Source organism: Kryptolebias marmoratus, linkage group LG11 (assembly GCF_001649575.2).
Source record: "Kryptolebias marmoratus isolate JLee-2015 linkage group LG11, ASM164957v2, whole genome shotgun sequence".
In the NCBI taxonomy this organism is placed as follows: Eukaryota; Metazoa; Chordata; class Actinopteri; order Cyprinodontiformes; family Rivulidae; genus Kryptolebias; species Kryptolebias marmoratus.
The window spans coordinates 27,515,140-27,535,448 of NC_051440.1; the positions used below are offsets into that span (position 1 = coordinate 27,515,140).

The 20,309-nt window shown below is 44.1% G+C and overlaps 2 protein-coding genes and 1 long non-coding RNA gene across 5 annotated transcripts in view; 1 reads left to right on the forward strand and 2 right to left on the reverse strand.

The window, feature by feature from the left end:
* Positions 1-2,410: 2,410 nt before the first annotated feature.
* Positions 2,411-8,917, forward strand: map1lc3b (microtubule-associated protein 1 light chain 3 beta). The gene is made up of 4 exons (XM_017439798.3): positions 2,411-2,702; positions 5,877-5,932; positions 7,235-7,341; positions 7,853-8,917. Exons 1-4 carry the CDS (start codon positions 2,657-2,659, stop codon positions 8,028-8,030), a joined length of 387 nt encoding a protein of 128 aa, XP_017295287.1. The 5' UTR covers positions 2,411-2,656; the 3' UTR covers positions 8,031-8,917.
* On the reverse strand, positions 4,910-11,533 carry LOC119617452. The gene is made up of 4 exons (XR_005233729.1): positions 10,022-11,533; positions 8,942-8,978; positions 5,690-7,555; positions 4,910-5,616 (listed from the first exon to the last, which is right to left on the reverse strand). It is a non-coding gene; the product is annotated as an uncharacterized LOC119617452 (long non-coding RNA).
* Positions 11,534-11,552: 19 nt separating this feature from the next.
* zcchc14 (zinc finger, CCHC domain containing 14) overlaps positions 11,553-20,309 on the reverse strand; it is a 19,326-nt gene continuing 10,569 nt past the window's right edge. The window contains exons 4-14 of one of the 3 annotated variants that reach the window (XM_017439790.3): positions 20,025-20,092; positions 19,861-19,932; positions 19,492-19,559; positions 18,780-18,913; positions 17,204-17,240; positions 15,843-16,200; positions 15,663-15,760; positions 14,596-14,693; positions 14,064-14,195; positions 12,842-13,963; positions 11,553-12,197 (exon numbers count right to left, since the gene is read on the reverse strand). In XM_017439790.3, the coding sequence (XP_017295279.1) occupies positions 12,142-12,197; positions 12,842-13,963; positions 14,064-14,195; positions 14,596-14,693; positions 15,663-15,760; positions 15,843-16,200; positions 17,204-17,240; positions 18,780-18,913; positions 19,492-19,559; positions 19,861-19,932; positions 20,025-20,092 (2,243 nt within the window). In that variant the 3' untranslated portion in view covers positions 11,553-12,141. Of the gene's footprint in view, positions 12,198-12,841; positions 13,964-14,063; positions 14,196-14,595; positions 14,694-15,662; positions 15,761-15,842; positions 16,201-17,203; positions 17,241-18,779; positions 18,914-19,491; positions 19,560-19,860; positions 19,933-20,024; positions 20,096-20,309 lie in introns of all 3 variants that reach the window. The other 2 variants (XM_017439791.3, XM_017439788.3) reach the window with 2 other exon arrangements.

The following is a 20,309-nucleotide window of genomic DNA, read 5'->3' on the forward strand; positions in this document are numbered from 1 at the left end:
GCTGTCCTTGAGTCCAGCTTTTTCCAGCCATTGGTAGGATTTCCCGATATCAGCCACTTCAGTTATTTGTCGGTGGTACATCCCATGTAAGGGCTTGTCCTCCCATGATGATACTTCCAGCACCTCGTCCTCTGTTCCCCACTGTCTGAGTCATTCGCTGAGTACATTGTCTGTTGAGGCCTTGTCCTTGATGTATTTATGGATATATATATATATATAATAAAAAAATACCTATATACCTATACATATAAATATACTTATACACATACACACACGCACTCGATTATATATACTTATACCCAACTTTGTATTCTACCTATCTATATCATACACACATTCACAAACACACCTACTATAATAAAATTCTATGAAATAATTTCGTTTTCTTTAAAAACCTAATAATTTTTTGAATATGTTTACTCCCCAAATTCTTCCTCAAAATATCTGTTAAATGAACCTTTTCCTTAATTTTTTCAAACTCTCTCCTCATATATCTTCTTTCTTTTCTATATTTATGACATTCTAATATAACATGTTCTACGGTTTCGTATTTTCCACAATAATCACATTTGCCAGTATTATGCTTTTGTATTTTATAAAGTGTATAATTAAGTCCTGTATGTCCAAATCTCAACCTTGCTATCACTCTTTCCTCCTTTCTATTTCTTCTTCCATTTCTTTTTTCTCCTACTTTTCCCTGAATTTTATAAAACCATCTTCCTGTTCTTGGCTTCTTCTTCTTCTTGTAAAGTTTAATGGCAGAACCGGAAGGTGCTCTTTACCGCCACCTACTGGCACGGAGTGTGACTCAAAATATTTATGTGCTCATATTTTATTAATCAACTTTAATTTTCATAAAAAAAACATATAATAATTCGAATACTTCTTGATTTTTTATGTAAGATGTTTATTATATTTTTCTGCTTCATCTAATATACATTTTCTGTGTTGTTCATATTTCTGACAGACCAACATGACATGTTTTATTGTTTCCTCTTGTCCACAGTGATCACATTGACCTGCATTGTCTTTTTTGGATTCTAAATAATGTGCTATTAAGTCCTGTGTGTCATAACCTTAGTCTGGTTATTAATTTTTCCTCCCTGCTGCTCTTATTTCTCCCATTCCTCTCTGAATCCTGTAAAACCACCTTCCTTTGTTATCTTCTCTGCTTTTGTTTTTGCCATTTTCCGTTAAATTTCTGTTTCATGATGGTTGTGACTTACTGATGGAGGCTGTTTTTGCTGTCCTGTCTGCTGCTTTGTTCTCTCTGACCCCAGCGTGTGCTGGTATCCATAAATATATGCCATCATTTTAATTCTGAATGTTTGTTGTATCTCCAGTAAAATGTCTGCTCTACCTTCTGAGTGACTCTTCTGCAAACTGATGAGTGTTTAACCTGAATCAGAGCAGATGATTGTCTTTAACGGTCTTGTTTCTTCTACTTATTGCAAATAATTCTGCTACCATCTCCCCTGTGTTTCCTGAAACATAATTTGTTATTCTCCTTACTTATACAAGAAATTCTGGTATTATATATCCAACTCCTACTTTCACTGTTGATGTCTTTAATGCATCTGTATAAATTTGTACATAATTATAATATTTATTTATATACTCTTGTACTGTATATGAATTAAATATGAATCTTTTGTCCTTTTCCTTGTCCATTATTGTCATATCAACTGCTGCATCTGGAAGAATCCCAGGTGGTTTAATTGGTAGAAGTACTATTTGACTAACATCCAGGTTATTTACTTGAATTTATTTTGTTTTCTGTTTAATCACCCACCCAAAGCTATCTTTCTTTTTTTTTCACAGCATGGTTTTAGATTGTCTAGTGTTGGGTCTATTTCCTAGAAGATTAATCCAGTAATTTATTGTTAGTTGATCTTTTCTTAGTGCTAACAGCAAATTATTAACACATCTGCAGCACACCAGCAATCTTCAACCTGTCTCATATTCTGCTGCCAGGACATAGGGACAGTTTTAACAAATATATATATTTTTTAAACATTATATTATTTTTTATAAAAGTTACCGTCCACAGCTTTAAAGGTTGAAGTTTACACGTTAGAAATCCACCAGGTGGCGCAGTAGAGCAGCAGAAACAGAACAACCTGAAAGTTAAAAAATATCTTTAAAAACCCTAAAATCACTCATATATTTCAGTGAAAATCTGTTTTTATGCTTCCAGGCTGCATTCTGATAGCATGCAAACAGATTGTCCTTCCTACAGGAGTATTTTTTTTAGATTATTATATTATACTGATAAATAAACTTTCTTTAATTTCACTGAAGCTGAACTTTGAATTAACCCGAACTGAATCCACTCGAATCGGATTGGTCAGCGGGCTGTGACGTCAGAGGTCAGCTGACAGCTTTGTTTTGCTCGCTTCGAGCTCGTGCCGATAAAAACAGAGGCAGAACTCGGAAGCTAAGAAGGAAGCGACGACATTAAACCGGCGCTGAACTCCTATTCGCCCCTTCGTGTTTTTATTGTTATTATTATATTTTTGTTTTATCAGAGAAGCTTCCAGCGCGGCAGCAGTCACGGATATTTCTGAAAATAGTTTTTAGTTTTGGTTCAGTCGCTTTTTGAGCTCGTCGTTCCTTCGGTTTTTAACGCTGCTAGCTGCTAGCTTGCTGCCGCATCATGTATTCTCACTTCCAGCTAACCTACAAACAAAGAAAGCCATTCGGTAGGTTGGTGTTTTATTCTTTTGTCTCTTTCTGTTTATGTGATTCAGCTGAATCCCAGAGTTAATGTAAAGACTTGGTTGTTCCCTTGCTTCTCACTTTATCCTCTACGTCTAAACTAAAGTGAATTTAGTGAGTTTCACGTCTTTCCTGTGAGTTTTTAGATGTGAAACAGGTGACGATTTGGCTGAATGCTTCAGGTTTTTGATCCTCTTCAGTGTTTTCTTGGCAGATAAACAAAGTGGTGTCGAAATGCAGATCTGAGAGCTGCAGAATTGGGGGATGGGAGGAGAGAGGAGTTTAAAAAGAATATTAAAGCTTATTTCTGCCACCAAAAAGACAAGACAAGTGGAATGATATGTCATAATTATAAGATTTAAAGTAATTGTTTTCACTTTATCTTGTAATTTAACTTTGTTTCACATGATGACATTAAATATCATATAGTTTCTTTAGAATACAAAGTCTTGTATTGAGATTTAAAGTCATAATTATGAGATTCGGATGACTTTTTTTTGTTTGATGACTTTAAAACTCATAATTAGGACGTCTGTTGTTGTTTAGGTGGTGAAAATGGGCTTCTTTATGAAAGACAACCAAACATTTAGACTTTAACTTTAATGTCTATTTATTTGTTATGATTTCTGATTATAATAAAAAGGTTCAGGAACAGCTTCTACGTAGGATCACTAAGTTCTTCTGTTTAATGCAGTAAGACTCAAGTCTCAGTAACAATTAGGTCAACTGTTTTTGTTTTTTTAAAGTTCAACATACATCAGTTTGTTTATGTTTCATAAAGTCATGGCACTGGATTGTTTTCAGGTGTTTTAAACCTGTCAGGGACGAGGAAAGGTGCACTTTAAGCTTTAAGGTGTGTATCTTATGTATTAGTTTACAAAAAGAAAAAGGAAAATCTGTCAGCCTCTTATTGAAACTGAAATAAAACCTCCTAAAGAGGAGACACCTGCAGGACAAGTTGTACCACTGAGCTTTAAATATTTAATGATTATTTTATATTTTCTTTGTAAATGAATAGAAACGTGTTGTGTGTAGATTGTGCGACAGAAACGACCGTGAATCTGTTTCTGCAGCTCTGAGAACATATTTCCTAGAATGACTAAAAATAACCGCCTCCACGTAACTGGTCCAGGTTTGCTCAACGCGCGCACGAGGGCAAGCCAGCAAAGTTAAACACCGGGTCACGTCCACGAAACCACCCTGACTCACAGGACTGAAACGATCCTCGCTGCCGACAGCTGAATCCACAGAACCAGTTCAGAACCAAACCTTTGTGTTGATGTTTGGTTCCCCCTGAGGCAGGTTTAGTCAAATCGGAGTTTAAAGAAACTCTGCGGTTTCTGTTCCAGAAGAGAGGGAAGAGTTGATCAGACTCTGAAGTAAATCTGCTTCTCTTTCTACAAACCTCCTCCCTCCTGAAACAAGCTGCTTGATGGCAGCTCTTCATTTTGAATCTGATGGAGATCGAAGCAGAACGACATGGGAGGTGGTTTCCTCACCTAGATCAGATGTTTGTTTAAATATTTTCTTTAATTGGAACTAACTCTAAAGTTATTTTGTTGCTTTCAGAATCTCATTTTCAGGCAGCAGAAGATGAAGCTTAAATAAACCAAATGCACACGAAGCCCGTTTGCAGATAACATTTTAACGTTTAAAAGGCTGCTGGTTATCTCTGAACCGGTTTGTTCTTCGTTGTGGTGCTGTGACGGAAGCACAGCAAGCTCTGTTCTGATTGGACGACTCAAATTAGTCCAGACACTTCTGGGTTTTGTCACGAGTCACTGAGGTCCTGGAAGGAAGTTCCTTCAGTTTCCACATCGTCACAGAACTGCAGGCGATTCTTCAGTTCAACAGATTGGATCTTTTTCACTAATCAGCTTTTTAAAGGAATGTGGCAAATTTAATTTCTGTAATTATTTAACTCCTTATATAAATGTGAAAAATATGAAATTACTGTAAGACATGGTGCCATGTTTTCCTGAGGCTGTGATGATAAATCAGGGCTTTCTTGATTCTGGCTTTTTGTTGTACCACACTCTTAACTCGAGGTAAAGCTACTCAGAGTTGAGCTGTTCTGGAACCAGAAGTTGGCCTTCTTTCTGGACTCTTCTGCACAAATCATTTAGTTGGTTCTTGGTTTGTCTCTGAACCTGCTGGACTTTTGAGGAACAGTGAAGTCGAAGACCGTGTGTCGAGTTTGATATTTACGTGTTTCTGTAATTCCCTGACAGTCTGAGTGGTGCTGGTTAATTCCTGGTTATCAACATAACAGAAATGGTAAAAAACCCTTCCCATTCCATCTGCTCCTTCTTCCTCTTTTTGGCTGATTATTGGTGACTCAGAGGCTGTTTGTGTTTTCCAGCTCACGGGAGACTGAAATGTTCCAATCTTCTCTGTTCCTGACTGAAATTCAATCATGAAGTGGCGTTTTACATTTCCCCGACTTTATCATGTTCTGAGAAAAACAAACAGTTTGTGATCAGCTGATTTAATCAGATGTTCTTACGGTTGGAAACAGCAGGAACTGAGGATCAGCAGGATCTAAAAACAAGGCTCTCCGGTGTTCAAGTTGCTGTTCGAACCCACTGTAGAGGTCAGGTTGGTGTTGTTAATGGTACCAAGTTCGGGTGGAGTCCGAATGGTCAAAGTTCAGCCGTGTTTAATCTGCCTGTTTGCATTTTCACATGAGTCACAGAAAAGCAAGCAGTTTGTTTGATCCAAACCTGGGTCTCTTTTTGAGACGAGCGTTCTCGGGATGAAACCTCATCTTGGTTGAGAGAACCGGATGTTTTTAGGACGGTGGTGATGAACGGCAGAACGCAGCCTCCAAAACGTCTGGAAACGTTAAATCAGAAACGCGGTGGCGACGTTATGGGCAGCGGAAATAATGTGCGAGGCCTGAAACACAGAAAATTAAGATATTTTGCTAACAAACACCCACAGAGACATGATTACAAACATTATCGCTCACCTTTTGACAGTGGGCTGTAGTGATTGATCAGGAAAGGAGTGGATTAAAGCGTCGACATAACGAGGTAATCATCCTTGTGGGTGGCAGCCGGAATAAAGCTGCTGAACCACAGAGACGATGTTTGGTAACTCTTTTCTTTCTGCAAATCCAACCCGACTGAATCTTTCTTCACTGTGTTTGTTTTCAGAGGAGAGGGTACAAGAAGCAGAAAACATCCGAAAAATGCACCCCGACAAGATCCCCGTGAGTCCAGCTGCTTTTTACTTCACTTTACAACCTTCGAGCTGAGAATCATGAAGGATTTTAAAAACTCTGTTCACCAAATCACACAGGAAGGGGAGACCAACTTCCTGCTGCAGAAAACTTCACCTCAGGCTTCCTGATGCTTTTTTTAAAGCTCTCAGCTCTAAAATGCAGATTTTCAGTTTTATTTGGCTTCGATTCATCATTTTTGTTGAACAGTCTGGGTTACCAGCTGGTTTTAAAAGGTTTGATTAATATAGATGTGTGCAAAAGTTTAAATTCTTTAGTTTTTCCTGTAAACTTTCCAACGATGAATAGTTCTCCAGATTTTTGACGGCCTTTCCAAAGTTATTTTATTTTTTTCTTAATGAATATGAATTCAGTCCAGTTCTGAGCATCCCCAGCAGGAGAAGCAGAAGAGGGCCGAGACATTCGTTTGTCCTTCAGGTGTTTTTCTGTCTGAATGACTCGTTGATCAGCTCAGCAGAGAAAATTAAAACCTGTCCGGCACTGGACACAAGAAAAGTCAGAAGACTTGGAAAGACCTTCGGAAAACCTGGAGAACTAATCAAGATCGCAGGAGATCCCGGCAGCATGGGAGGGAACCGTAAAGATCCGAGGGCCGACTCAGAAGTTTGTCGGTTCTTGAAGCGCACCTGGAGTTTCACCTGCTTGCCTTCAGATAGAATGTCAGCGCTGCTCGCCATCTGCCGCCTCCTGGGGTTCTAAACCGCCGCGTCGCTGTAAAACGACTCCACTCAGGCGGCGCGAGTCTTTACAGACGATCCCGCTTCACTGAAACAGACCTGCATGTTTCTGAGCTCCTGTTTTAAAGATTAAACTGGTTCTAAACTCAAACAAATTCAACTTTTACAGAAGAGTTCATATTGAAATACATGCTTGATGTATTTGTTAAAAACTGAAAGCAGCTTTCCTTGAAGGAATGCATATCGCCCGCCGTCTTTCATATCAGAGTTTCTAACAAAGATTTTGTGATTTGTCAGAAGTTGGGGCTCAGGATCAGCTGCTGCTACAACAAATTTTAGCTCCAGATCTGAGCTGGAGTTTGGAGTGGTAGTAGCTGAGCGTCATACTCGACACACACCCCGAGCTCAGACAGAGCGTGGGAGTTAGCATGAGATCGCTCCAAAATGGCTCCAACGCCATCATCTGTCAACGTAAGATGATTCCAGGTCTAAAAGTCTGGCAGGCACGGCGGCGGGCGATATGCATTCTGTTAACCGGACCGCTGCTGGTTGTTCCCAGAACAGTTTAAGATCTGCTGATGTGTTCGTTCTGTAGGTGATCATTGAGAGGTACAACGGAGAAAAGCAGCTCCCCGTCCTGGATAAGATCAAGTTCCTGGTTCCGGACCACGTGAACATGGGAGAACTCATCAAGATCATCAGGTTCTCCTCAGTTCTCCTCCCTGTTTCTCTTCTCTTCTCCAACTTTCCCTCTTTCCTTGTTTTTTTTCACGGCCTCAGATGAAAGGGAAAAGAAGCCCAAACTTGTAAATTGTTGCTCAGATTGAGTTCAGAGACTGTTGAGGTTGTAGAACAGATTTTATCTTCCTGGTTTGTTTGTCTTCAAACCGAGGAGCTTCATGGATGGACGCTCTGTCTGTGAGGAGACAGTAACATTCAGAATTACAACAGATTATCATTATTTCAGCTGTTTAATGCAACAAAACCACCTGTTTTCTGATTGGACGGTTGTTACTGCTGAGTCACTCTGAGGTAGAAAAGTTAAATGTTCTCGAGTTGAAGCACTTCTGTTTTTTAGTATCTTTGTGGAACAGACGGAACTCTCCTCCAAACTGAGTTTTAATCTTTATATAATGATCTGAAGACCTCAGAGAGACCGTCTGAGCTCGGTTCGCTCCTCATTCTGACCGTCATGTCTTCGTTTCCCCACCAGGAGGCGCCTCCAGCTGAACAGCAACCAGGCCTTCTTCCTGCTGGTCAACGGACAGAGCATGGTGTCCGTGTCGGCGCCCATCTCCGACGTGTACGAGCGAGAGCGGGACGCCGACGGCTACCTCTACACGCTCTACGCCTCGCAGGAGACGTTCGGCGCCGCGCCCGCCGCCCCGTGAAGCTCCTCCCCTCCACCCGGCCTGCTAACTTGGGACTCTGGTAGTTTCTAGCCCCCCCCCTTCCCACATTTTCCCATCATGCACCTCTTTTAAGCTCCTAGGTACAAACTGCTAACGGATGGTTCGGGTCAGATCTGGTGTAGAACTTCACCCAGAACCGCAGAGAGAGTCGGGTCCATCCGCGGCTCTTTGGCCTCTCTGGTTGAACTGGTTTACAGTCTCCTCAGCTGCTTTTAAACCAACATCAGCCGAAACCATTAATCGTCAGAACCAGCCGGCGTTTGGATCCATGTTTGGGTTTTAATTCCGATTGAGCGGATCTTTAACGTCTTGGACCTGTTTGGTTTTTTATCTTTCCCTCCCCGCCTCTTGGCTCCTGGAACAGACTAGTGTAGTTTACAGAAAACGTTTAACAGCTGAATCCTTTCTTTGACCTGCAGATTTCTGAGTGTAACCAAGTAGACGAGCTGAGCTCGGATTGGGTTTCTGTAAAATAAGAGGATGGGTCGTTATCATTTTTTTTTTTTTTGTTAATTTTGATCAAATCTCTGCCCAGGCTTCTTTTATTTTAATTTTTTTTAGTGCCGGATCGTCACACTTCCTGTCCGGTTGTCCTGGTCCTCCATCTTAACGTTCTGAGGTTTAGCTGCTTTATATCGAAGTATTATTGTTGGTTTTGATTCTTTTTTTTATTTAATGTGATTTGATTATATAACATCTTGGCTGCCTGGCTTGTTTGTTTGTTTGTTTGTTGTGTGTTTTGTTATGGAGGGGTGGAGCTTTTGTTGAAACGCTTCCTGTCCCGCCTGCTCCTCTGTCTCTCACACTCAGCAGCCTGCTTTACTGTTTATCTTGGTATTTTGTAAACAATAAAAAAGGGAAAAACAGTTTGTTTTTAGCTCCTGATTTACCTGTTTGCAGGGAACTTTTCTGGTTTCATCTTTACACCTAAATGAGTTCATAAAATGCAGAAAGAAACAAGAATTCAGCAACAAAACCTGGTAATAACGGTTTAAATTCTTTTCTTGTACAAACATTCAAGCAACATTTGGAGAATCTAAAAGTAAAAACTCCTCAAACTGCAGCATTAAACACAAAAGTCCAGATGTTTGCTTTGCTTCTTAAAACTGTGGAAAGTTTGAGGCAAACATTGTTTTAACATGAAATCACTTGTTTGGGGAATTATTGTGCAGCAGACATTGATGTTCTTGGCTCCGAGCTGAACACATGAACACAAACTGCTCTCCTGCTCTGAACACAGCAAATAAATGTGGGTTAGAGGTTTAATTTCCTTCAAAATGAAACAGTCTGACAGGGGCTGTGTGCAGAGAGACCATAGCTTCATCCTTCTGACTACCAGGGAAACTAATTACTTTATAAACTTTAACTTAATCAGCTCCAGCCTTTCACATTTGGTTTCACTGAAAAGCTCCATGTTTTCTGCAGAAAGCAAAGAGTGAATTCAGTAGCATGAAGAGGGAGATGTTCAGGAACTACTGGTAGTCAGGAGGACGGGTGAAGCCTGAAGGCTGTGGGGACACCTGGTGGAGAAACTGCAAACTGCAACTGACTGAACAGCTGTAAGAATCTCATGGCTGCTAATATCCAAAAACAAATAATTCAGCTTCTTCCAAGACTGAGAAAACTAAAGTTTAGAGCTGCTTTAGGTTTTCCTCCTGACTACCAGTAGTTCAAATCTGTCCTCTCTGGAGGACATTTGGACATTTGTAAACCTGAACATGTCCCTCCCTCTGGATGCCACTGAATTAACTCTTTGCTTTCTGCAGAGGAGATTCGGGGCTTTTCAGTAACACTAAAACATCTGTGACCTGAATGTGTTCAGAGCAGAAGAGCAGTCTGCCATCATGTGTTCAGCTGACCAATCATCTGTTAAAGCAAACCTTTAACGAAGGAATGCTTATCGCCCTCCGATAAGTGGCTCAACAGAAGCAGCCAGACTTCTCTTGGTTCTGGAAGACGTTTCACCTCACCTTACCTGCAGGCCGGCCTGGACTCGTCCACACCTGGAGTCATGTGACCTGAACGGCTCTCAGGACGGAGGGCCGGGTCATGTGACCCTGACGGCCCGATTGCTGTGATCCTGGAGCGGCCAACCAATCAGAACCGAAGGAGCCTTTTGGATGAGAGGTGGAACGTCTTCCAGAACCAAGGAGTCCAGTTGGTTCTTCTTCTGCTGAGAAAACAGTTTTGATCAAACCTTGAGCTGCTACCACACCATGTCTGAGCTCAATATCTGACAGAGTTAATGTCAACTAGCTGTGGCAGCCATCTTGAACTGGATTGACTCTAATGGCCAACATGTTACCCTTCACCTTTATCGTTCAGCAGCAGGTACCAAAAATAAAGATGTTTTTAAAAAAAAAAACTGACCTCAGAGGTTAGAATTAGTATTTCTAAAAGATGAACCAACATTTTAGTTTTAGGGAGAATTAAGACTTTGCTTTAATTAACTGCAGGTTTTAAAAAAGGTTTCATGACTAAAGTCAATTAAAGCTGCACAATCAAACCCACTGGAGTTAAATTTGATCCTTTTTTAAATAAAAGGTAAAAACATTAAAGAAGCTTAAAGATTTGTTTTATTCCAACATGTTTTCCTGAAACGTCACGATGAAATAAAGGTTAAAACACAGAGGGCATTATAAAATTTAACATTTATAATCTATCTGAACAATTTGCACACAAGTAGTTGGAAAAAAGAAAAGAAGTAAACTTTAATAAAAACGAAGCGACGTGCACGGTGGAGCGCAAAACAAAACAAATCCAAGCCCGAAGAAATTACAATCAAAGTCAACATTTTTAGTTTGTTTTTTTTTGTCAGACTTGTTTCAAACAAACACAAACTTTTAAATAAAACCTCCCTTTTCCTGCCCCGTACCCTCCGGGGGCACGGAGACGTGATGGACCAGCTGTCCTGGGTCCTGCCCAGAGACCGGGCCCACCGGCGGACCCTTAGATCACCTCCTGATCCGTCCTCTGACTCAGCGCCGCTCACATTCATCCTGCGTGACGGCTGAAAATATAAAACCAGGCAGCGGCGCTCCTGCTGGACTGAGAACAAGAAACATTCAGGCACCTGGATGTAAACTTCAGACCCGTTTTACCTTCAGCTGCGCTCAAGAGGTAGAAAGGCTGCAGAAACAACGAGTCGTTAAAAACAGGCACTGCTGGGACGTTGTGTAAACCGTAAACACAACCAAACAAGGATTTGTAAATCTCAGCAACCCAGATTTTATTCACAGATTAAATGTTGAAACTAAGAACTTGTACCTTTGTTTTGAAAACAAAGAGAAGTTGTTACTGGACATAAAACGAGCTTTTAGAGGCTGAATCTAAAGAAGGAACGATGGGCAGAAGTCCTGAAACCTCTGAGGTCAAAGGTCAAGGCTGGTTCTGGTTCACCGTGCCGTCCACAAATGCTGCTTAAAGCTCTATCAGGCAAAGAAGAAGCCAAATGTGAACAGATGTGTCTCCTCTGGACCAAAGAGGAGAACTGTTCTGAGGTCAGCCTGCCTCTCTGATGGTATGGGGGTGCATTAGCGCCTCCCATCCAGGACTGTTGAACAGACAGAATGGGACAACGTTCTTAGTTTCAACATTTGATGTTCACCATGAACTGTGAATAAAATTTGGATTTATTCAATCTGAAAATCACTGCATTCAGTTTTTAGTTACATTTTTCAGGATCAGGTTTCCTATCAGTCAGAACACAGCAGCTGGATGAGATCTTTGACCTGGACATCAAGTTCTGGTCCAACCATCCGTTTGGGATCTGAAATGCTTCATGGCTTTTTTCCCACAAAAGTTGAGGATTGTAGTGTTTCCTGCTGCTCCTTTAAACCTCTGAGTTTAATTGCATCGTCACCTAAAACTTTTATCTGAAATGTTCAGTTTAAAAAAAAAAAAAAAACGCTCTCCATTTGTAGAAAAAAGGCACGAGAACGCCTGTCTGATTCAGTCAAAGGAAGGTTAATACTGAAACCAAACCGAAGCTCGATGAACACAAACGTCTGTGGAGTTTCTTTCAGGGTTCTGAAGAGTCCGGTTCTCTCCGCTCGCTGCAGCAACGGACGTGGCCAAAGATGGCCGCCGCTCAGTCCCCCGAGTCTTTACTCTGAGAGTGAGGCGTGTATTTCAGCCGAAACGTCCCTGCAGAGAAACAGCGGCCATGATGAACGCCATCATCATCAGAGAACATTGAGCCAAACACACAGAAGCTTGTGGCTCATTTGAACTTTTTCCAACAGATAAAATCTGTCTTAATTTAATTGTTGCATAAAGATTCTTAACGAGCGTAAACAGAACAAACCCTCCTGTTAACTGAGTTTAATCTTCATTAAAGCAGAAAAAGATTAAAGATCAGAAATAAACAAAATGTGCCACATGCGTCTCCTGTGACCAGCTGCTGACGTGCACGTGTTTGTTTACCTACAGAAACCAGGTCAACTACAGCGACGGACGTATTTCTGCTCAGATTTATGGAGTAAAATATGCAGATAAAATTGCTTTGTTTACGTTGAGCGCGTACCCGCATTTCAGAACTGTATTAATATAAATATTTATATAAAACTTGGAGTCTGTGCTGTAAATAAACATAAATGAACTTATTTATGTGATCATCTTTAATAAAAAATATATTTTAAATGTGAAGAAACAGCAATAATTTCAGCTGTTTTTGGTCACAGCTTGAAGTCAGTTAGCTGTGGCCGTCATCTTGAATCAGATTGACTCCATTGGCTGATTGGTTGTAGCTGTACATCCAATAATATTCCCGCCCCGACCCTCAGACTCACCCTGCGGTGTGGAGTCCATCGGCGGCTGTTTGCACTCGTCGGCTCGATGTCCGCTGGCGCCGCAGTTGTAACACGACACGTTCCCCGCCGCCCGCTTCTGGTTTCCCATGAGGCCGTGAGGCTGGTAGAAGCCAAAGCCCTGCTGCTGGTCATGTGACGTGGGGCTGTGGCGGTAGAGCGGGGGCGGGACCATCATCGGGTAGGGGAAGGGAGGGGCCACGGGGCCGGCGGCGCTGGACGGGGCCACGAAGGGGCTGAGGTGGAGGAGGGGGCCGAGGGTGAAGAGGGGCGGCCCGCTGGAGAACGGCTGCAGGTAGCCGGCGGCTGCGTACCCAGGCAACGCCCCGTAGGCGCCGCAGTTACCACGGCAACCGCAGGAGCTGCAGACACACGTGGAGGGGTTGTGAGCCGGACTCTGATCCGAGGAAGGGGCGGAGCAGGCAGAGGGGGCGGGGCTGGAGGTGGGCTGGTAGTAACTGTTACCGGGGACCGCAGCCACGGGGACGGTGCTCGTCGTTGCCATGGAAACGTAACCACCTGCACCTCCAGAGCTGCCAGACCTGGAGGTGCAGGTGGAGGAAGAGGAGGAGGAGGAGGGAGGGTAGGAATAGTAACCTGACGGAGAGGAGGACAGGTGGAAGAGGAGGGGGGGCTGGGAGACGTGGTGGAGGCTGTTGGAGGTGGAGGTCAGAGCAGAACTCGTCTCCACCATCAGACCGCGACAAAGCCCCGCCTCCTGCAGCCCGGAGGGCCCGTCCACCGTCAGGCCTGTGAACTGGCTCTCCAGCCTCGCCGCCACCCCGACCCCCACCCCCACCCCCACCCCAGGACCCGAACCAAAGCCTGCTCCGACCGAAACCGCTCCCAGCACCTTAGTCCTGTCCTCCGTGGACAGCGGGGCGGGCCTGGGCTTCCGGGGGGCGGTGAGGATCCGGGCCGGGAAGGGGGTCTGCAGGAGGCCGAAGGGAGGGTGGGAGGAGCAGGACGGAGGAAGAGGAGGAGCTGGCTCCGTCTGGACGGGGAGGACCTGGGCGGTGGGGCGACTGGACCCGGCGGGGCAGGTGGAGTTCAGGATGAAGAGGCAGGACCGGTCCTTCTCTGAACCATCTGGAGCCAACACACCTGTAACAGAACCAGAGAGGACTGATCCAAACCTGAGGGGGGTCCGGTCCGAACGACCTCAGCCCAAACGGGTTTGCATCGTCTCCGTCAGAAAACTTACGCCTGTGAGCGTCCCGGCTCCTGTCGAAGGTCGGGTCGCAGCACTGCGGCGTCCGAGGCGAGCAGGACGAGCTGCAGTCTGCAGACACCGGGTGGTGGAGCGGGACACCATCCACCTCCACATGCAGATCTCCTGCAAAACATGGCAGGGCGCGTTTGTAAACAAAGCGGTGCATTGTGGGTATTTTTGGCTCTTCCAGGACTCCTGGAGTTTAAAAACCTAAAACTTTCACAAAGCTTTGCTGTCATCACACGGCTAGTTCTGAAAGTTCAGCTCATGGTGGGAGTGACATCACAGGTCATGTGACAGACTTCAGTGAATATGTAGCTAAATTTATATTATTTCAAATAATGTGACCATCAACAGTATGAAACTCAAAAACATTTCGTCAAATTCTCAAATAAAAGCAGGAAAAAAAACTCGTTTTTAACTTTGTGTCGAGACTTCAACAGAGATGAAGAAACTAAACAGGATCTCAGAATGGGTGATGCTTTTCCTGAGAAGTTTTGATCCAAACGGCGGCAGGTTTTACCTGCGGAGGAGGGATGAGCCGGGGGTCCCATGTGACTGGAAGGGGTCACCCTGGCAATGCCCCCGCAGGGTCGCTTCTCCATCTTCATCATCTCCCTGCTGAGGACAACAGGAAACGGGTCAGGGAACGTATCTGCATTCAGCTGTCCTGTCTTTTACACAAACAATGACACGTTTCAGTTTTTATTTCAATAAGTGAAAATGGTTTTATGCCTTTTCTGTCCACCAGGGGGAGACATTTCCCAGCTGTTGTGTCTCTCAGCTGCTACTCGAACAAATTAATCCGTCTGGAAAAACCGCTGGAGGAACTTTCCACTTTCTGCCAGCAGTTTAAGCACACACACACACACACACACACACACACACGCCTGCCTGAAAACCTGCTGATGTTGGGAACGGAAACACAATCAAGACATAATGGGAACGTATCCACAGGAGTTTATAATCAGTGCATTTCCTGCACGTTCCTTTTGTTTTCACACGACTTCCTGCTGCTTGAGAAAATCTTATCTCCTGCAGCCGCCATCAGCTGGTTAAATATTGACGGTTTATGGTCTGCTGGAGCCGGTTCCGTCCCAAATCAGCTGGGTTTCTGTTAACGGAGGGAAGCTTTGGCCAAACAAAGCCTATCTAAGAGTACATTATGTTAATGTTTTCACAGATTAATGCAATAACTTCCTGCAAATAAAACCATCACTACCATCCACTGCTGAGAGGCCCATGTCTCTGTTTGTGTGTCTGTCTGTTAGCAAAATATTATTAATGAAACTCAGTTCAGCTAATCGACATTACCCAACACAAACAGGACTCGTAACTCTTCAGTTAAAGGTTTTCACGACTCTGTCACTTCTCAACATTTGATGATTTTATTCTAAAACCCTGACACAACAGTTGGCGGGCGTTATGCATTTCTTCCACATGGCGTCACCACTGACCTGCAGCTCTGAAACATTTACGTTTTGGGATTTACTTTCTGCTAGCTGAGATGTTCCGCTGGCTGAAAAACGAAGCTCCTCAGCTGGTTTCAGACAAACACGACACATAAATCAGACATTATTTCCAGCTTACTCTGCTGATTTTTGGAGCTCCAGCTGGGTTTTGAGTTTCTTCTTTGCTCCCTGGGTCAGGTCGTACTTGTTGAGGTCCTCTTCTGTCAGCCCTAAAAACTAGGAGCGGTTCAGAGAAACAGGTTTGTTTGTTTGTTTATGATTTAATCTAGACGGACAGGGATGACAGAGTAAAACCTACCTCCTCCATAGTGAGCTGTTTGAAGACGGGGTAGTACTTGTGCAGCCGAAGTCGGCGCAGCCAGTCCAGGATGCCGTTCTGCTCCGGGGAGCCGGGCTGGGATTGGGCCGGAGGCGTCGGTGCTGGTTGGGACGGGGAGCGGGGCGGGGGATGGGACAGGTGAAGGTACGGGGGCAGAGGGTACGGGTGGAGCGGCTGGGAGGAGGCGTCCCCTCCCCCGGCTGCAGAGCTCCTCGTGGGCGCGGAGAGAGGCTGGGGGGGAGGAAGAGGGGGAGGCAGGAGGTGAGGAGTGGAGCGCATCAACACGGAGCTGTGGGTGCTGACGACGGGCTGAACGCTGGCCACCCTGTACACCGCCCTAAGAGAGGAGGCACAAAGCTTCATCATCATCATCAACAAACAGACCCTGCTCCGGAGCAGCGTCAGTTACCACGGTAACAGAGCCAGGTAAAAAAAGACTGAAAACCCTGAACTGAGCCTAAAGTGACCTGGATGAGACACTAATGCCTCTTTTACACCGGCTCTAATTCAGAAGTCCGGCTCTACTCCGCTCTACTCGGCTCGGCTCGATAAAGAATGCATCGCGTTCACACCGACCAGTTTGGTCGGTAGCAGAGGAACGCCTCCTCATGTGGCGGGGGGCGGGACAAACTTAGCGCAAGTTGTGTAAACAACAGAAGCGCTATGGACAACGTTGGCCCTGTGCTGTTGCTGTTTTTTAAACTTCTGGGGATTCTCCTGAGACTTCAGGAAGAGAGGCGCAGTGGAAGAAAGGCTCTGGATGCCGCCATTGTTGCGCTGGAGATTTCAGGCTTTACAGGCCTTCAGCTGGGGGACAGACGGCAGAAACGCTGCAGGGTAAGCTAACGCTGTTGTTTATATTCCTACCTTCACTCTTTATGCTTGCATCTGGTCACACCCACAACCAATGAGTGAACAGGAGCTAAGCTTGCGTCACCAACGAAAGCAGGGCCGACCCTACTGGCCCGACTCCGAAGCAGGTACCGAAAAAGCAGGGACCAGCCTCAAAAAAATGCAGATGGAAACGCGCACAAAGCGAGCCGAGTAGAGTGGAGCCGGGGCCTTTAGAGCCGGTGTGAAAGGGGCATATAGCTGCTCGGCTCGGATTGTCAGAACCTCAGGATCGTGATCCATAGTGGATCGAACAGAACCTTCAGTGCCAACGTGTTCGTTCCACAGGGACAGCACGAGTCTTTATGGTAAAAATATAATAACTTACTGACTTTCTTTAATAAACCTGCAGCTTTAACAATAAACTGTAACCCTTTAATAAATATTTATAATAGTTGAACTCATGATGGTCAGTTTGAGGACAAAAAGTGATGAATCCAAATTCTTACCTGTTGGCTCCTCTGTACTGAACCATGCAGCCCAGATCTGAGGGACAGGAGAACACCATCATCATCATCATCATCATCATCCATATCCTAATTCTCATCCTCATCATCATCATCACCATCATCCTCATCATCATCATCATCGTCCTCCTCCTCCTAATCTTCATCACCATCGTCCTCCTCCTCATTATCGTCCTCATCCTCATCTTCATCATCATCATCATCATCATAATCCTCCTCATCATCATTATCATCACCATCATCATCATCCTAATCATCATCATCATCGTCCTCCTCCTCATCCTAATCCTCCTCCTCATCCTGATCCTCCTCCTCATCTTCATCTTCATCAGTTCAAATTAAAACTGCCCGTCTTTATGAAGCTCAGGGTCAGCAGGTCAGCGATGATGAGAAGTTTAACGATTACAAACATTTCTACAAATTTCTCAAACAAGTAAAGACAAATAATTAATCTAATCAATACTTTAATCTGAAGCAACATCAGATCATCTCTGAAACTGAATAAATCTGATAAATTAGAGAATTATTGAGCTTTTTATTTAATTAAACAGCTCCTAACTTTCTACAGACAAACCAAAGAGAATTAGAAATCTGTTTCTGTAGAGTTGATCTTAAATCAGAGAAAACTTCTTCACTGAGATAAAATAATTTTATTTGGTTAATTCAATAAAATACTTTACGGACAGACTGGACTCAAACTTTCAGATTTCTTTGAGGCAGTTTTTAAACCATCTTCGATGTAAAAACATTATAAATTTTATTTTCTGCACCACATTCATCTTGTGAGGATAACCAACGACCAACTGCAGCAAAAGATGTTTTTTATCTCTGTTAAACACAGCTTTGATTTCACCTTTGGAGAAATTATTAGACAAAAAAAATCAGCAAACTGATCTTCAATCTAAGATTAGATGATCTGAGTTTAAAACTTCCTTCAGGAAAGTTTTTAATTTTACGATGATCTCTCTGACTTGTATCTACTGCAGGTAAGATAGTGAAAACGGATAACCTCTCCTTTAAAAATCCACTTCATAAAACTTGAAATGTCCCTTTAAGTGAGAGCTGGGCTGCAGCGACCTGCATGTGTCCAAACCTGAGGACCTGGGTTCAGGGTGCAGGGCGGACCGGCCCACATTGTGGTGAAGGGTGTGTTTCAGAGAAGCTTGGACCGAATTCAGAGGCACACACACACACACACACGGAGACATGCTGCACAGCTCGCTATAAATACACCCTGGGATGAAGTCACACAAACACACACACCAACATGAGGTCACCACACTCTGGGCTTCCCAACACAAACACGCCGCACCGAATTCCCACACCGGACAGAAATAGATCGGATCCGCTCCCTCCGACACCTCAGAACTCGGAGTGAAAATCCTGCCTGCAGTTTTCTCTGCCTCAACCACACCTCTGATCCGACTGATTTCATGTTTTATCTCCCTGCTGCCGTCCATAAAACCTGCTTTTATGGACTCCAACAACACACCTGAAGATTTACGCCTCAGATTGTTCAACGTTCTGCCACTGCTCAGAGAAAGGAAGGGAGTCTTACTGGAGCTGGGAGCGAGCGGGCAGGTGGGGGCGGCGGGGAGGGAGCAGGACGGGGGCGACAGGGGCCCGTTGGAGGTGAAGAACAGCTGGACGGCGGGGTGCTGGAGGACGTGGCAGGGCAGGGCCGGCAGGTACCTGGGTCAGGACACAAACAGAGAAATGAAGCTCAAAGGAGGAAAACAAGCTGATCATCTTAGTTTGTAGCTCTGGACCTGAATGTTTCCGATCTTTTAGCTCAGGCTCCAAAAGTCAATCAGCCAATAATTACTTTCTGTCCAAAGGTTCACGAGACACTTGGACAACAGAGACAAATGAAATGATAACTCATTACCGTATCACCCGCCTGTCATTGTGGCCGGCAACAATGAAGGGAGGTGCAAATGAAGCGCTTCGATGAGACGTGTTCAGAAACCGGTTCGATTGTTTCATCCCTGGTTATAAATAATAAAAGATCTCTGCCACAAAAAGGAAGTATTTCTTTTATGTTCTACTTTAACTGCAGACTTGGACAGGGAAGTTTTATATTTTACTTTATTATTATTATTAATAATATAATAACGCTTCATTCCTAAAACTGATCCTTTAAGCATTTTGGACCTAATTAATCAGCAGTATTAGATCTGCAGCATCCTAAACACTCCGCTTCTTTCTGTGATCGTTTGTTAAACTTCTGAAGATTAATTCCTCTTCTTCTGTGGCGCTGAAGGACTCACCTGGAGTTGACCTCCAAGGACTGAGGGAAGAACTTCTCCAGCCCCTCATCAGGAAACTCCTGCGACAGCTGACAGAGAAACCAGACGCTGATAAAAACGATGCGTCACAGAAACAACAGCCGACCGCTCAAACAGCTTCCTTTTCCCACTTGTTAATTAGAGGAAAAAAAGGTGATTTTATACATTTTACTTATAAAAATATGCACAGAAACACAATGAAGTGTGAATCATTCAACACAGATGCTTTAACAATCCCCTCATTTTTCCTGCTGGTTGATTTTTCAATGTTTTTCTACATAAACCAACTGCTACAGCCAAATATACTAACATTCAGATGCTTTTTACTAATATTACAGTTAAGGTTTTCACCTGAGAGGTCAGGTCTGCCACCTCCTGCTGAGTTTTGACGACAGTCGACACAGACCCATCAGAACCGCTCACCTGGAGGAGCAGATTAGAGAAGGAGGGATCTCAGCCAGGGAGGAAATGCTTACAGAAACAAAAGGAAGCGTCAGCCTTCACACTGAACCGACCTCGAACACGTATTCTCTGGCGTCCTCGGGCTTGTGCGCCACTCTCCGCAGCACCACCCTGTCGATCGCTGCTGGGAGACGAACACATCGGGTCACAGGTGATGAAACACGGGTCAGATGTTGCAAACAGCTGCTTTAATTCATCACACAGGCAGGACCGTAGCTCCCACCGAGGTCCGGACCTCAGTGTTTTATAAAAACATGAATCCAAACAAGGCTTTTGAACGGCGTGGTTCTCTGCGTAGCTCCACCAGTTTCCTGTAGGAGGCGCTGCAACTGTGTGCA